Here is a 17,304-nt window from a genome sequence, read left to right as displayed (position 1 = left end):
GGGGATGATGACTGTAAGCCCCATGTGGGACAACCTGATCACCTTGTATCCCCCCCCAGCGCTTAGAACAGTGCTTTGCACATAGTAAGCGCTTAACAAATGCCATCATCATTATTATTGTAACCTCCCCAGCGCTTAGAACAGTGCTTTGCACATAGTAAGCGCTTCATAAATGCCATCATCATTATTATTATTCTTCTCTGGGCCTCAGTCACCTCATCTGGAAAACGGGGATGAAGACTGTGAGCCCAAAGTGGGACAGCCCGATCACCTTGTAGCCTCCCCAGAGCTTAGAACAGTGCTTTGCACATAGTAAGTGCTTAATAAATGCCATTATTATTATTATTCTCCGGGCCTCAGTCACCTCATCTGGAAAACGGGGATGAAGACTGTGGGCCTGAAGTGGGACAACCCGATCACCTTGTAACCTCCCCGGCGCTTAGAACAGCGCTTCGCACGTAGTGAGCGCTTAACAAATACCATCATTATTCTTCTTCTCATCCGAAGTTTCTTTCCAGAAAATCTTCAAACACTACGACACGGACCACTCGGGCACCATCAACAGCTACGAGATGCGCAATGCCGTCAACGACGCAGGTGCGGGGGCCTCGGGGATGGGGACGGGGCGGATGGGGACGGGGCATCCTCGTGGTGGCTCAGTGGAAAGAGCACGAGCTTCGGAGTCAGAGGTCATGGGTTCAAATCCTGCCTCTGCCAACTGTCAGCTGACTCTGGGCAAGTCACTTCGCTTCTCTGGGCCTCAGTTCCCTCATCTGCAAAATGGGGATGAAGACTGTGAGCCCCCCGTGGGACCACCTGATCACCTTGTAACCGCCCCAGCGCTTAGAACAGCGCTTTGCACATAGTAAGCGCTTAACAAATACCATCATTATTATTATTATTATCCTTCCTCCTCCTACATCTCCCCTGCCCCACCCCGGCAGGTTTCCACCTCAACGCGCAGCTGTACGACATCATCACCATGCGCTACGCGGACAAGTTCATGAACATCGACTTCGACAGCTTCATCTGCTGCTTCGTGCGACTGGAGGGCATGTTCAGTAAGTAGCCAGCGGCGTGGCCGGGTCTGGGAATCAGAGGACCTGGGTTCCCAATGCTGGGTCCTCCCCGTTATCTACTCTAATAATAATAATAATGATGGTATTTGTTAAGCGCTTACTATGTGCAAAGCACCGTTCTAATAATAACAATAATGGCATTTATAAAGCGCTTACTATGTGCAAAGCACCATTCTAATAATAATAAATAATAATGGCATTTATGTGCAAGGCACCCTTCTAATAATAATAATAATAATGGCATTTATAAAGCACTTACCATGTGCAAAGCACTGCTCTAAGCGCTGGGGAGGTTACAAGGTGAACAGGTTGTCCCACGGGGGGCTCACAGTCTTCATCCCCATTTGACAGATGAGGTCACCGAGGCACAGAGAAGCGAAGTAACTTGCCCAAAGTCACCCAGCTGACGAGTGGTGGAGCCGGGATTTGAACCCATGACATCTGACTCCAAAGCCCGGGCTCCTTCCACTGAGCCACGCTGCTTCCACAATGATAATGATGGTATTTGTTAAGCATTTACTATGCTTCAGGCACTGTTCTAAGCGCTGGAAACTTAGAAGCAGCATTCATTCAATCGTATTTATTGAGCGCTTACTGTGTGCAGAGCACTGGACTAAGCGCTTGGGCAGTCCAAGTCGGCAACATATAGAGATGGTCCCTACCCAACATTCACTCATTCAATCATATTTATTGAGTGCTTACTGTGTGCAGAGCACTGTACTAAGCGCTTGGGAAATCCAAGTTGGCAACATCTAGGGACGGTCCCTACCCAACAGCGGGTTCACAGTCTAGAAGGGGGAGACAGACCACGAAACAAAACACGTGGACAGGCGTCAAATCATCAGCATAAATAGAAGTAAAGCTAGATGCACATCGTTAACAAAATAAATAGAATAAGCGCTGAGCACTGTTACTCTGAGACCCTGGTTGAGTCGCTTCACTTCCCTGTGCCTCAGTTCCCTCACCTGCAAAATGGGGATGGAGGCTGTGAGCCCTTCGTGGGTCATGGACTGTTTTCAACCTTACTACCTTTTATTCATTCATTCAATATTTATTGAGCGCTTACTGTGCGCAGAGCACTGGACTAAGCGCTTGGGAAGTACAAGTCAGCAAGATACAAGTGCTTGGGACAGTGCTCTGCACACAGTAAGCGCTCAATAAATACGATTGAATATAGTCGGTCATTCATTCATTCAATCATTTATTGAGCGCTTACTGTGTGCATTCATTTGTTCATTCAATCGTATTTATTGAGCGCTTCCTATGTGCAGAGCACTGGACTAAGCGCTTGGGAAGTCCAAGTCGGCCACATATAGAGACGGTCCCTACCCGACGACGGGTTCAAGGTCTAGTCTAGTCTTTTAGAAGACTAAAAGGGAAGCAGTGTGTATCAGTGGAAAGAGCCTGGGCTTTGGAGTCAGAGGTCAGGGGTTCAAATCCCGACTCCGCCGACTGTCAGCTGTGTGACTTTGGGCAAGTCGCTTCACTTCTCTGGGCCTCAGTTCCCTCCTCTGTAAAAGGGGGATGAAGACTGTGAGCTCCCCGAACCTGATCACCTTGTAACCTCCCCAGCGCTTAGAACGGTGCTTTGCACATAGTAAGCGCTTAATAAATGCCATTATTAAGCTGGAGGATGGGAAGGGGCGAATTACTATGGGGGGGGTGGCCCACTCACCTCAGCCTGTCCCCCCGCGCAGGGGCTTTCCAGGCCTTCGACAAGGACGGGGACGGCCTCATTAAGCTCAACGTGCTGGAGGTAAGGGGGGGCCCCTTCCCGCCGTCCCCTGGGCCCGGCCATGTCGTCCCTCACCCTTCTGCGCCACGTGGGTGCGGGCGGAGAGGGACGCGGCCTTGCAGAGGCCGGATGTGCCAGCCCCTCCACGCGCTGGCCCCGGGCAGGGGGGTCGGGATGGGATGGGCCTGGGGTTGCAGGTGCCCCCCACGCTCCTTTCAGTGGCTGCAACTCACCATGTACGCCTGAGCCCGGCCCGGCCCCACCACACCACCGGTCCACGGCTCCCCACCTCCGGCCGGGCCCCAGAGAGCCGGTGCCCGCGGCCCACGCGTGAAGGCCGGCGATCCTTCTCGCCCCCCACGGCCAAGCCACTGGACGGGCACGTCCGGGGGCGAGAGCCGGGTCCTCTCCGTCTCTCCTGCATTGCTGCCGTGGCTCCGGCCTTTGGAGGGTGGGAAAGCCGGGCCTGTTGTGACCAGAAGCCCCCCCGCCCGGCCAACACCCTGTAGACCTGGAGGATAAGGGGGCGGGCAGGGAGGGGAGATGGGTGGCATGACGCACACCCAGTTTCTGACCCTGCCCACCTCGCCTCACCGGGGGATTGGCGTTAATAAAGTCTCTCTCGGCTTGGCTCGTCGCGAATCTTATTCCTCTGGCCTCAGCTCTGTGGCATCAGGCTCCCTCCCAAACTCTGCCCCTCTGGCAACACTGCGGTCATCCCTGCACTTATCGGTTTGGACTCCCACCCCAGCAGGTGACCGAGAGCCCCCAGGTGCCCAGCTCACCTCCTCCTCTCCCCCCTACCTGGAAAGAGAGGCCACCTGATTTGAGCCTGCAAAACGCATCCCCTTTCCCGGGCTCTGAGACTTGACGCTTTCTGCCCCGGCAGCCCCAAGTGGGAGGCAGGGGCCTGCTTAGCGCTCTCACCCATGGCTCACCACAGGTCAACATGAATGCGACGGGGACAGAGGAGTAAAAGTACGTTGGCTTTATTTTTCTCTTGCCATCTGCTTCGGCAGGTCTGGCCACACACCAGCCTCTCACCCTCTCACTTGGCTTCTTCCGATTCCCAGGCCTAGGGCCAAACCGTTCTGAAACCAGGCCCCCCGGCCCCTGGCTCTGCAGGAAAGCGGTGGCAGGGGTCGGGGAAGACCTCTCCCCGGCCCCGAGTCGCACGTCCGGCCCCGCGGGCGGCCAGCTGACGGGCAGAGGAAGACGGATGAAGCCACCGCAGGGTGGGTGGCCATCCGGTCCACCCTCCGGCCTTTGGACGGAGGCTTCCCACGATGGGGGGCTGTGGGCCCAACGACTGCCTCATTGGGGCTAGTTCCCGCATCATCCTCTTCAGACATCCCCGATTCCCTTTCCCCGGATCCTCTACTACTTCCCTACCCTCACGTCCCAGCCTCCACTGAAGCCCTGGGACCGTGGGAGGAGCCTGACTGAGGCAGTCCCTTTTGGGGGAAACTGAGGTCCCCTCCCACCGGCAGGCAGCAGGGCTGCACTGGCCCTTTGGGGCCCCGCGGCCCCTTCCTGGCTCTCGGCCCGAGAGCCTCCGTCCACTTGGCAAACCGGGCCAGGAATACCGTGCGGCGCCTGTCTGTGCACCCGGCCCTCTAGAAACACACACTCTAACACAACACAACTTTCACAGACCCCCGGGGGCCCGGGATGGCCCATTCTCCACCCCCCGCAAACCCCCGGACACCACTTTGCCTCCTCCATAGTTTCCTGGCGGGGGCAGGCGCCAACAGGGAAAGCCCGGAAACTCAAGCCCTAGGGAGCCAAGGGCGGGGGCGGCCAGAGAAGGGGACAAGGAGAGCCCACGCCTGTGGCCCGAGTGCTCCTCCGGAGCAGGGTTTGGCTACGCCGGGAAAAACCGTGCCCACTGATGCCGCCGCCGCCGCGTCCCTCCCGAGGAGAACCTGGGAAAGGGGACGAGGAGGGGCACTCAATCTGGCCCTGCTGAGGACCCCCGGCTCCTGGGACTCGGGGAGTTTCGGAGATGGGAAGGAACTGTTGCCCTTCCGGCTCTCCCCAACACTCTCACTTCCCGCCGAGAGGGAAGAGTGTGGCGGGTCCGACCCCGGAGCTCGGCAATGCCGGGGCCCACCACGCTCGCCAACTGCCCAGGGCTCTCTGTAGCTCCTCAGGCCGGGTGTGGGGGAGGGAACAGGGAGAGACAACAGAAACACCCATCCTGGCATCCAGTAAAAACCACACACGCGCACCCACACCCACACCCACATCCACACACACACAGATAGAAAACAGCGGCTCCTGCCACGGACTCTTCCCTTCCCTTCTCTGGGGCCCCACGTAGGGGCCTCCCACATGGAGTGGGGAGGTTGAGGTACAAAGGCCCGGCCCAGGCCCAAGGGCTGCCCCTGACTTCTGTTCAGCCGGAAGATGCCAGGCAGCTTCCTGCAGGAAGTGGAAATACGGGGCCGGCCCGGCTCGGGTCTCACGGCTCGTAATTTTCCCCACTTTAATAATTTACAACTAAAACAAATGAAATAAAATTTGGCAGGGCTGGAGCCGGGAGTGGGGGCTCGCAAAGCTTCTGTACCGTGACAGAAGCCTCGGCAGCGTCGGCCAGCCCTGTCCCTCCCGGGCCTTAGAGACCCTTGATGACCCCTGGGCCGGGCCGGGCGGCGGAGGGGGATCTCTAACTCTGGGGGCCGGGCGGCCTCCCCGGGGGAGAAGAGAATGGAAAAGAAGAGTGGCCGGGCCGGGCCGCGGCCTCGGAAATGACTTCCCAACGTGGGAGGCGAAAACTTCAAGAATCGATCCTGCTGTCGTCCTCGGCGTGGCGTTCCATGTGGCCCGCGGCATCCTGCCGGCCGGAGGGGCAGGGTTAGAGAGGCCGGTCGGCCGGCGGGGCGGTGCCCTCCTCCTCGCCGAGGCCGGCTCCGACCCCGGCAACCTCCTCCTCACCCCCGGCTCCGCCCCGGCGACCTCCGCCTCACAGCTGGCTCCGAAGCGGTGCCGAGTGGGGCCTAGGCTGCCGTCAGGGCGGGGATACTGAGGCCGGGGAGACGACTGCCCTTACCGCTAAGCCGGGAGGCCGGTGGGGGTCTGGTCCTCCCACCTCCTCCCCTGTCCCCCCTTCCGCCCGGGCACCTGTTTGGACCCCTTCCGGGCTGCGAAGAAAGCATCACAGCTCTTCCAGCGGCATTTCAGGGTCTGGAAGTTGGGGTTGGTGTGGTCCGTGAGCAGATGCTGCTTCAGGTGGTCCACCACGCCGAAGATCAGGGAGCAGCCGTGCCACTGGCGAGGGAGAAGCGGGGGACGGGTCAGGGGGCCCCCACGCTCCCGAGGAACTCACTCACATCTCTCCCACCTTACCTGAATCCTCCTGGACCCCCAAGGCCGACGCCGGGGCCCCATTCCCCTGGCCACCTCCCACAGGCAGAAGCAGAGAGCCCACCCCGTGCCCCCGGGCCGGGTTTCGTTGGGACGCTGGCTGTGGGGGCTGGAAAAGCCCCCGCTACAGGGGCAAACGACCCCACGGCCCCTGAGGCAGCACATATACTAAAATTGGAACGATACAGAGATGATTAGCATGGCCCTTGCACAAGGATGACACGCTAATTCGTGAAGCGTTCCATATTTTCTGCCAAGCTAACTCTCTTCCTCCCTTAAAGGCCCTACTGAGAGCTCACCTCCTCCAGGAAGCCTTCTCAGACTGAGCCCCCTCCTTCCTCTCCCCCTCGTCCCCCTCTCCATCCCCACTGTCTTACCTCCTTCCCTTCCCCACAGCACCTGTATATATGTACATATGTTTGTACGTATTTATTTCCCCCTTTTAGACAGTGAGCCCACTGTTGGGTAGGGACTGTCTCTATATGTTGCCAATTTGTACTTCCCAAGCGCTTAGTACAGTGCTCTGCACATAGTAAGCGCTCAATAAATATGATTGATGATGATTATTTTACTTGTACATATCTATTCTATTTATTTTGTTAGTATGTTTGGTTTTGTTCTCTGTCTCCCCCTTCTAGACTGTGAGCCCACTGTTGGGTAGGGACTGTCTCTATATGTTGAGTATCCCAAGAGCTCAGTACAGTGCTCTGCACACAGTAAGCGCTCAATAAATACGATTGATTGACTGAGGAGGAAGAGAAGCAGAAGGTCAGAGGCGATGGCGGCCACGGGGCGAGAAAACCAGGAACGGACTTGGGCCCTGGGGGCTGGGAAAGCCTTTTCCCCAGGAAAGTAGGGTTGAGCTGGGCTCCAGCCCTGGTTCTACCGTCCCCCTTGCCCGGGAACGCCCACCCCATCCAGGGCCCCCCGTTTCCTAGCTCAGCGGAGAGCCAACCCCAAACCACGTGGCCGTTCAGACACGGGCGCTTAGGCTGGTCATCATCATCATCATCAATCGTATTTATTGAGCGCTTACTATGTGCAGAGCACTGTACTAAGCGCTTGGGAAGTACAAATTGGCAACATATAGAGATGTCCCCTGCCCCGGCTCCCTTCCCACCCATTCACACGGCAGCCCGGCAGCCCCGCCGCGCCCGCCCTTACCCAGCAGCGGTAATTCTGCATCAGGTTGAGCCGCACGGCCTGGATGCGCCCGTCGTAGCAGCCCGTGTAGATCTAGGACGGGAAGCAAACCCGGGGCCTGGCGTGACCGCCCGGCGGCAGGGTGGCCCCCAAGGCCCCACTCACCCCCTTTCTGCCACAACACCGCAGAGGGGACTGACCGGTGGGTGGGGGGCAAGGGGGGGCGACCCCAATTCCACTCCCAACCGTGACGCCGGGGCGGCCTGGGAGAATCAGAGTCGGCTGGGCGGGCGGCGGGCACCCCTGCCAGGCAAACGCGGCCCACCGGTCGGCGTGAGGAGGCCTGAGCCCGTGAGCCCCGCGTGGGATGAGCACGCTGACCTCTGTTTCCCCCTTCTAGACTCTGAGCCCGCTGTTGGGCAGGGACCGTCTCTAGATGTTGCCAACATGGACTTCCCAAGCGCTTAGTCCAGTGCTCTGCACACAGTAAGCGCTCAATAAATACGATTGAATGAATGAATGAATCTGCTTGCACCGTATCTCCCCTCAGCGCTTGGCGCAGTGCTTGGCACGCAGCAGGCACCCACCACCCAGCCCAGGGCCGGCGACGGCGGTGACGATGATGACGGTAGAGGAGTACCATGCTCTTGTGGATGGTCATGCACATGATCATATCTTTGTGTCCGCCGTACACCTGCAGCCGGTCATGAGACTGAGGACGGAAGAGAGTGGAGCATCAGTAATAATAATAAGTACTATTATTATTATTATTGGCTCAGGGGAAAGAGCTCGGGCTTTGGAGTCAGAGGTCATGGGTTCGAATCCCAGCTCCACCACCTGTCTGCTGTGTGACCTAGGGCAAGTCACAACTTCTCTGAGCCTCAGATACCTCATCTGTAAAATGGGGATGACAACTGGGAGCCCTGCGTGGGACAACCTGATCACCTTGTATCCCCCCCCAGCGCTTAGAACAGTGCTTTGCACATAGTAAGCACTCAACAAATCTCATCATTATTATTATTATTGGTAATGGCATTAAATGCTTACTATAATAATAATAATAATAATGACATTTATTAAGCGCTTTCTATGTGCCAAGCACTGTTCTAAGCACTGAGGAGGTTACAAGGCCATCAGGTTGTTCCACGGGGGGGGGCTCCCAGTCTTCATCCCCATTTTCCAGATGAGGTCACTGAGGCCCAGAGAAGTCAAGCGACTTGACCAAAGTCACCCAGCTGACGATTGGCAGAGCCAGGATTTGAACCCATGACCCCTGACTCCCAAGCCCAGGCTCTTTCCACTGAGCCACGCTACCGGAAGGCAGCCCCCCATTCCACCCCCGTGGCCACCCTCTCCGGCACTCAATCATTCAATCGTATTCATTGAGCGCTTACTGCGTGCAGAGCACTGGACTAAGCGCTTGGGAAGGACAAGTCGGCAACTGTGGATGACGGAGGGGACGACCGCTTCCCCGGGGGAGCCCATGGGGACGGACAACGCAGCTCGGCTGGAGACTGGCTCATCCCCTTGACCACCGCGGGCCCCCTCTCCCCACCCCGTCTAGACCCCCGCGCCCTCGGCTCGCCAGCCCCCGCCTCGCGGCGGTCAGCCCCGGCCCCGCCGCCCGGCCGATCCACTGACCTGAAGCTCGTAGACGCGAACCAACTTGTCCAGGCAGGCAGTGACCATCACCTTTCCGAGGATGTTGACCACGGTCACCGCGTGGTTGTGGCCCTTGTAAATGCGGACCAGCTCCCCGGTCTGGGCCGGGTCAAACAGAAGTCGCATTCGGCACTGGAAGCGTTTGCTTTCCGTCCCCAGTCCCGTGACCCTCCGGTCTCCCTGCTCCCCGTTCCTCGCGATCCACGGTCCCTAGTCTCCCCCGCCAACCCAGCTCCCCGCCGTCCGCGGCCCCTAGCCCATTCCCAAATCCCCCGGGAATCCAGCCGGGCTTACGTGGATGTTGTGGGCGTGGACGGACTGGTCACTGGAGCCGCTGAACACGAGGTCATTCACCACCTGGAACACAGCGATCCCGGGACTGAGCCAGGCTCGGCTGCCACTAGCCCAGGGAGCCCAGTCCGGGCCGGTCTGTGGCCACCGGCCACAGATCCCAAGCCCCAACCTGGGGCTCCATCCTCACCTGGGATCGGGAGGTGGGGAAAAGGGGTCCGTCGGGAAGGGGCTAAGCAATCACGGTCACTGTCTCGGGCGGGGGACACCATTCCCGTGAGACCCCCCCCCAAGCCAGTTTGGAAGAAAGGGGCCGGACCAAGGTGCGAGAGCCAAATCTCTGTATCTCGTTCTCGCCCGTCCCGGCGTCGACCCCCGGCCCATGTCCTCCGCCCATCCGCCAAGCTAGCTCTCTTCCTCCCTTCTAAGCCCTACTGAGAGCTCACCTCCTCCGGGAGGTCTTCCCACACTCAGCCCCCTTTTTCCTCTCCTCTTCCCCATCCTCCCCCGCCCTATCTCCTTCCCCCCCGCCCACAGCACCTGTATAGATGTTTGTACAGATTTATTACTCTACTTTACTTGTACATATTTACTATTCTATTTATTTTGTTAATGATGGGCATTTAGCTTTAATTTTATTTGCTCTGATGACTTGACTCCCGTCTCCGTTTTGTTTTCTGAGTCCCCCTTCTGGACTGTGAGCCCGTCACTGGGTAGGGACCGTCTCTGTATGTTGCCAACCTGTACTTCCCAAGCGTTTGGTACAGTGCTCTGCACACAGTAGCAGCGTGGCTCAGTGGAAAGAGCCCGGGCTTTGGAGTCAGAGGTCATGGTTTCAAATCCCGGCTCCGCCAATTGTCAGCTGCGTGACTTTGGGCAAGTCACTTCACTTCTCTGGGCCTCAATAGCCTCATCTGTAAAATGAGGATGAAGACTGTGAGGACCTCTGTGGGACAACCTGATCACCTTGTAACCTCCCCAGCGCTTAGAACAGTGCTTTGCACGTAGTAAGCCCTTAATAAATGCCATCATCATCATCATCACAGTAAGTGCTCAATAGATATGATTGAATGAATGAATGAATCTCTGCCGGGCAGGATGGACCCTTAGGCTGATTCAGGAGGGGCCCTGCTGGAGTCCTAGTTTGGAGACGAGGTTGTCCCATCCCCCGAGCTCCAGGCTGCCATCTGCCTCTGTGGGCCCTGCCTTCTTAAAAAAAAAAAAAAAATAAAAATAATAATAATAATAATAATAATCATGACAATGATGGCGTTTGTTAAGCACTTACTATATGCGAAGCACTGTTCTAAGCACTGGGGGCAGATACAAGGTAATAAGTTTGTCCCACGTGGGGCTCACAGTCTTAATCCCCATCTTCCAGATGAGGTCACTGAGGCCCGGAGAAGCGAAGTGACTTGCCCAAGGTCACCCCGCTGACAAGTGGCGGAGCCGGGATTCGAACCCACGACCTCCGACTCGCAAGCCGGCGCTCTTCCCACGGAGCCACGCTGCTCCGTGCAGGGGGTGGCCTTGCTGCGGCCCCCCGGCCCGCCCCCTCCCCGCCCGCGCGGCCGCCGGCCTTGCCTTCATGCAGAGGATGGTCTTGCTGTGCCCCTCCAGGGTGCGCAGGAGGAGGCCGTTGCGGGCGTCTCGCACGCTGATGGTGCAGTCGTAGGAGCCGACCACGAGCAGCCGGCGTGCCCCCTCCTGCGCCGTGGCCAGGCAGCTGACCGCCCGGGGCCCGTGGCACTCGAACACGTCCAGCCGCTTGTTGTTCTGCCAGGCGGACGCGGCGCGGCTCTCAGAGGCCGCCCCCGCCGCGGAACCACCCCACCCCTCGATGAGGCGCGGACGCTCGGCTCTCCGGCCCTCCCAGCAACCCGCCGGCCTCTCGGGACCCCCGGGCTCCCACCTTCAAGTTGAACGTGACCACGGTGCCGTTGGCCAGCCCGGCGTACAGGGTCCGCCAGCGCCCGTGGAGACAGAGCACTCGGTCCTCCAACTGCAGCTCTTCCAGGCACAGACGGCTCTGGACGGGGTGGGGGGGGACACAGGACGGCAGGCGTGAGCGCGGCCCCCGGCGACGAGCCCTGCGCGGTGGTGGACTGTTGGGTAGGGACCGTCTCTATATGTTGCCAACTTGGACTTCCCAAGCGCTTAGTCCAGTGCTCTGCACACGGTAAGCACTCAATAAATACAATTGAATGAATGAATGAGTCACAGTAAGCGCTCAATAAATACGATTGAATGAATGAATGAATGAATGAGGCTCCCCCAGTGTGGCCAGGCCTGGCTAGGCCAGAGGCTGCTGACCAGAGGCTAGAGGTGGGCAGACTGGGGCCCGAGTAGATAGAATCAATCAATCAATCAATCAATCGTATTTATTGAGCACTTACTGTGTGCAGAGCACTGTACTAAGCGCTCAGGAAGTACAGGTTGGCAACATATAGAGACGGCCCCTACCCAACAATGGGCTCACAGTCTAGTAAGCGCTTAATAAATGCCGTTATTATTTATTAATGGATTCAAGGTTGGACCGGTGGCCCTGGGCAAGCTTTAATTCTATTTGTTTCTTTAATTGTATTTCGAGAAGCAGCGTGGATCAGTGGAAAGAGCCCGGGCTTTGGAGTCAGAGGGCACGGGTTCAAATCCCATTTGTCAGCTGGGGACTTTGGGCAAGTCACTTCCCTTCTCTGGGCCTCAGTTCCCTCACCTGGATAATGGGGATGAAGACTGTGAGCCCCCCGTGGGACAACCTTGTAACCTCCCCAGCGAATAGAACAGTGCTCTGCACATAGTAAGTGCTTAATAAATGCCATTATTATTATTATTATTTGTTCTGACAACTTTGACACCTGTCTTTTGTTTTGTTGTCTGTCTCCCCGTTCTAGACTGTGAGCCCGCTGCTGGGTAGGGACCATCTCTATCTGTTGCTGACTTGGACTTCCCAAGCGCTCAGTCCAGTGCTCTGCACACTGTAAGCACTCAATAAACAAGACTGAATGAATGAATGAATGAAAGTGAGAGGACCCAAGGAGAGGACCCGCAGGAGGTGACGGAGGGCCACCAAATCAATCAATCTATCGTATTTATTGAGCGCTTACTGTGTGCAGAGCACTGTACTAAGCACTTGGCAAGTCCAAGTTGGAAACATCTAGAGACGGTCCCTACCCAACACGGGGCTCACAGTCTAGAAGGGGGAGACAGAGAACAAAACAAAACATATTAACAAAATAAAATAAATAGAATAGATGTGTACAAGTAAAATAGAGTAATAAATCCGTACAAACATATATACATATATACAGGTGCTGTGGGGAAGGGAAGGAGGTAAGGCGGGGGGGGATGGAGAGGGAGAGGAAGGAGGGGGCTCAGTCTGGGAAGGCCTCCTGGAGGACAAAGAACAAAACAAAACATATTTACAAAGTAAAATAGAATAGATATGTACAAGTAAAATAGAGTAATAAATACATACAAACATATATACATATATACAGGTACATATATGTATATATGCAGGTATTCTAGACTGTGAGCCCACTGTTGGGTAGGGACTGTCTCTATACGTTGCCAACTTGTATTTCCCAAGCGCTTAGTACAGTGCTCTGCACACAGTAAGCGCTCAATAAATATGATTGATTGATTGATACAGGTGCTGTGGGGAAGGGAAGGAGGTAAGGCGGTAAGGCGGGACTAAAGGGACCAGCGCTTGTCCACGACCATCCTGTGGGCAAATGGCAGAGCCGGGATTAGAACCCAGGCCCTCCGACTCCCAACCTCGTGCTCTTCCGCCGGGCTACGCTGCTTCCGGCGGAATTAACACGTGCCAAGCGCCGCTCTTAGGCTTGGGGTGGATACGACGTGGGCAGGCCGGACACGGTCCCTATCCCACATCGGCGGGCGGGAGGGGGGTTCCTGGTTCCCACGGCATGGAGCAAATACAGCAATCCCAGCAAGCCGGTGAGGTGAAGCCCAAAATGGGCATCATCATCATCTTCAATCATATTTATTGAGCGCTTACTGTGTGCAGAGCACTGTACTAAGCACTTGGGAAGTACAAATTGGCAACATATAGAGACAGTCTCTACCCAACAGTGGGCTCACGGCCTCCCCCTCGGACAGGGGTGGGCCCGGGAAGGCTCCTCGCCAGAATCCGGGGGCACGGTGGATACCTTGAGGCTGTAGCAGTGAATGCTGTGGTCACTTGAACCGGTGTACAGGGCACAGTTCTTCCCGTTGGTCTGTGCCACCAGGAGGCAGTTCACTTTGGAGGTGTGCCCCTCGAAGATGCCCACGCACTTCCTGTTCTGAGGCAAAACCCGGGAACGGGTCGGCACCGGCCCCGAGGACCACCCCCGGGGACCCCGGCCCAGCAGAACCAAAGGAGGGCCGGCGGTAGGGGACTCAATCGTATTTACTGAGAGCTTACTGTGTGCAGAGCACTGTACTAAGTATTTGGGAAGTACAAGTTGGCAACGTATAGAGATGGTCCCTACCCAACAGTGGGCTCACAGTCTAGAAGATGAAGGGGATGAGGGAGAGGGGAGGATGGCAGGGGCGGTCGCGATCAGGCGCCTCTTCCGGACCCCTCTCCGCACGCGTTCCCCACGTCTGCTCTCCCGGAAAGCGTGGGGATACGCCCGAGGGTCAGTCTCCTCGAGAACCACAATGTCTCTTCGGGGGAACCGACCGGCACGTTACAGCGAAACAAAAATCCGGTTCGAGCGGATCCCGAGGAGCCCCCGTGATCCGTGGCCCTAGTGTTAGCTCTCCTGAAATCATTACTGGGGGAGGGAGGGACATTGGATAACCTTGCTTTTCCGGGGGGGGGCGGTTTTCCCGGTCCCTCGGGGTGGGGCCCAGAGGGGAAATGCTGGCCACAGGCCCGAGGAGCGCATCCGGCCCGCGGGGCCGCCGCTCACCACCAAGTTGTAGGCCCGGACGGTCTTATCGGCCGAACACGTGTACAGGAGGTTCCCGAAGATCTGGATGGCGTTCACTGCCGCCTGGTGCCCCTCGAAGCTCCCCTCGGTGGGCTCCTCATCCTCTCCGGGCTCCGAGGACATTTCTGCCAGACACAGGTTTCGCCCAGCCCGGACGTCTGACCCAGTGTTCGGAGAGTAGCCCCGGGGGGCCCGCAACCACCGGGGCTTCTCCCCGATCCCTTCGGACCCGGGGTCCGCGGGGCGACCGTCCGATGGCCTGGCGCGGAACGGGGCCGCGGGATGGGAGGTGCCCGCCTTCCGCCTCCTCCCCTGGCCGGGATCCCATTCTCCCGCGGAAAACCCACCTGTGCTATAGTGGGGGCCCTCTGATTTACACTCGGAAGCTGCGGAGGGAACAAACAGAACGACGGTGTGATTCCCCCGCGGACAAACGTGGCCGGGACGGGGCTGGCGACGTCAAGGGAGCGGGGCAGGAGCCGGCAGGCCGCGCCGAGGGGACTTGCCCTGACTCTGCCTGGTTACTGGGCGGCAAGGGGTGGTTAAATACCTGAAGGGGTCTTGGATCCCCCGATTGAGGAGATGGAGGTCTGAGTCTCGGCCACGCTGCAAGACAACGGAGGGGCCCGGCCCCGATTGGCGGGCCCCGGCCAGTCTGACCACCCACCGCCGGCCTGCCCGCTGCTCCGACGCGCATGGCCCCGGCCCGCCCGCGCCCCGGGCCCCCCGTGGCCTCACCTCCTGCGGACGGCGTCCTTGTCCACCGCCCCGATCTCGCTGGTGGAGCTGACCTCGTCGCAGGCCTGCGGGAAGGGGACCTCGGGGGCCGCCGAGGGGTCCCTCTTTGACGGGCTGTCGGGCTTCCCGTCTCCCGAGTCGGACGAGTCGATGGCCACCACCTCGCCCCGCGGGGTGTGGATCTCCAGCACCTCCAGGGAAGAGTCGCTGTCGGAGTCGTCCTTGGCGGGCCCGCCCCCGTCCCCTCCCTCGCCCGGCGAATCGGCCCGCCCGCTTCCCCGCCGCGGCAGAGTGGACGTCGTGACCTTCGCCCCCCTTGGAGCCCTTCCCGGCTTTGAGCTTCCTGGCGGGCTTGGCGGTGGCCACGTCCTGCTCCGTGTCGCTGTTCTCGGGCACGTGGGTGGCCCGTAGGGTCTTCTTCTTCCTCAGCTTCTTCTTCTTCTTGCCCGCCCTGCCCTCGGCGCAGGCCGGGGCCGTCTCGGTCCCCGGGCCGGGCTGCCGGGGCTCCTTCCCCGGTGGGGCGGCGCCGGCCGGGGCGGGCAGGGAGCTGCTGCAGGGCTCCCCGGCCGAGGGGCCGGCGGCAGGTGGCCGGCCCTTGTTTCTGCCGTCGGGATGCCCGGGGCTCGCCGGGGCGGGCGGCGGCGGCGGGTCCGGCCGCCCCGCCGGCAGCCCGAGCTGCCGACTGGCCTGCCGGAAGCTCTCGGTCAGCTCGGCCAGGGACAGCGTGGCTGTGATGATGGGGAACACGGCGGCGTGGTCGCCCAGCTCTCCTGGGGGAGGGGAGGAAGGGGCACCGTGACCGCCCGGCCCTCGGGCTCTCCGACCCCCCTGGGTGCCACCCGATCCGGGCAGGGGAAGACCCCCGCCACGTCCACTCCCCTCCCGCCGGGCCGGCCCGGGACTTGGGGTTGCGGGGGCAGCCCGGCTCCTGCCAGGGCGGACGGTGGCTGAGCCGGGGGGCGGAAGGGGGGGAGACGGGGGAAGCAGCCAAGGAAAGGTGCCGGGGAGAAGAGATGGGGGGAAACTGGAAAAGCACCGAATTCAAATTACCGGCAGAAGTGCAGAGCGATAGATGTTTATTCAATTGCACAGTCCATCATTTACGTGGATTACTATTGGTACGGAATTTCACCTGCGCTTCCCCTCGCCTTCAGAGCGGAGACTTCTTGTGGGTGGGGGACAGGCCACTTCTCGAGCACTTAGTACAGTGCCCCGACCCCCAAGGGGTGCTCAAAAAATCCCGTTCCTTCCTCTACTACGGACAAAGGGGCCCGGAGAGGCACCGGGCCCTTGGGTTGGGAACGCTTGTGGCGGCTCCACCCCCGGGCTACATCCGTTCTGAGATGGGAGGACAACCGTTCCTGGGGGAGAACCGGCTCCTTAACCCTTGGCTCCCTCTCTTCTGAGCAAAAACACGCATGGGGATCTCGGGGCCTCTACTGCTTAATCGGAATTCAGACCCCATTCGTTTGGGCTTCGCCTGCTGCTTGGGGACCGGTGCCTTTACGGCCGTCGTGACATTTTATAAAAAGCAGGGGAATCCCTGCCAGGATCTGGTCGGGGAAATGCGAGGTGCTAGGCCCCGGGACTTGACTGGCCAGCCCGGGGAAGGGTGGGACCCTCGGTAAACCGCCTCGCGGAGCGTCACGGCGGGATGCGGCCTTGACGCGGCAGTGGAAGGAAGGCCAACGGGTAAGACTTCTCGAGGCCCAAAGGCACAGACGGGCATGGGACCTGCGTGACCCTGACCCAGGGGGGTGGCGAGCCAGCTGACAACGCGGGCGGGAAGCAAGGGAGCTGGGGCCGGGCCCCCTCCTTCACCGACTTCTCACCCTCTCTTCCAGGCCCCGAATCCGGCACCGGCGGACCCCTAGGCCCGCCACGGGCATCCCGCTCCCCCCCCCGGCTAGGGACCCCGCTCCCGTCCGTCCGAAAGGAGGAGAATGAGACGGAGGAGGAGGAGGAGGAGGGAGGCGACGTACTGTGGGCCGGCAGGAATCCCTCGGAGGCGGCGGAGACCGCGTCTTGGGGCCTGGCGATGCTGTCCTCTTCTCCTTGTTTGGGCGATACGGGCTCCTGCTTGACCTGCACTGAGGAGTCTGGAGCGGGCGTGTGGGGCGCAGGCGGGGGGTTGTCCTGGGCGGGGGTCCCCGGGCCCGACGGGGCCAGCTGGGAAGAGGGGGTGTCCGGGAAAGCGGGGAAAGGGGGCCCCGCGGCCGCCTGAGACCTGTTCTTGCGTTCGCCCGAGACGTGGCTGGGGCCCTGAGACGCTTGGCCAGGAGGCTCGTAGGTTTCTGGAGTGGCAGGAAGAGCGCACACACACACACACACACACACACACACACAC

General features: G+C 59.3%; 2 protein-coding genes and 1 non-coding gene across 8 annotated transcripts in view; 2 read left to right on the top strand and 1 right to left on the bottom strand.

Annotated features, from left to right (window-relative positions):
- Positions 1-3,444, top strand: part of CAPN3 (calpain 3) — a 47,605-nt gene extending 44,161 nt beyond the window's left edge. For all 6 annotated transcript variants that reach the window (XM_038741026.1, XM_038741030.1, XM_038741028.1 and 3 more), the window contains 4 exons: positions 519-597; positions 945-1,061; positions 2,777-2,835; positions 3,034-3,444. In XM_038741026.1, the coding sequence (XP_038596954.1) occupies positions 519-597; positions 945-1,061; positions 2,777-2,835; positions 3,034-3,060 (282 nt within the window). In that variant the 3' untranslated portion in view covers positions 3,061-3,444. The remainder of the gene's footprint in view (positions 1-518; positions 598-944; positions 1,062-2,776; positions 2,836-3,033) is intronic.
- A 1,762-nt stretch (positions 3,445-5,206) lies between these two features.
- ZNF106 (zinc finger protein 106) overlaps positions 5,207-17,304 on the bottom strand; it is a 47,269-nt gene continuing 35,171 nt past the window's right edge. The window contains 15 exon segments of the mRNA XM_038740981.1: positions 5,207-5,650; positions 5,938-6,084; positions 7,345-7,416; positions 7,964-8,035; positions 8,965-9,084; positions 9,280-9,342; positions 10,861-11,052; positions 11,189-11,305; positions 13,449-13,583; positions 14,199-14,344; positions 14,567-14,605; positions 14,770-14,825; positions 14,958-15,265; positions 15,267-15,727; positions 16,940-17,251. Of these exon segments, the coding sequence (XP_038596909.1) occupies positions 5,594-5,650; positions 5,938-6,084; positions 7,345-7,416; positions 7,964-8,035; positions 8,965-9,084; positions 9,280-9,342; positions 10,861-11,052; positions 11,189-11,305; positions 13,449-13,583; positions 14,199-14,344; positions 14,567-14,605; positions 14,770-14,825; positions 14,958-15,265; positions 15,267-15,727; positions 16,940-17,251 (2,297 nt within the window). The 3' untranslated portion in view covers positions 5,207-5,593.
- Positions 6,328-6,431, top strand: LOC119921204. Its single transcript, XR_005448508.1, has one exon. It is a non-coding gene; the product is annotated as a U6 spliceosomal RNA (small nuclear RNA).

This window comes from Tachyglossus aculeatus (assembly GCF_015852505.1).
Source record: "Tachyglossus aculeatus isolate mTacAcu1 chromosome 12 unlocalized genomic scaffold, mTacAcu1.pri SUPER_6_unloc_1, whole genome shotgun sequence".
NCBI classification, from domain to species: domain Eukaryota; kingdom Metazoa; phylum Chordata; class Mammalia; order Monotremata; family Tachyglossidae; genus Tachyglossus; species Tachyglossus aculeatus.
This window is presented reverse-complemented; position numbering and strand designations above follow the sequence as displayed.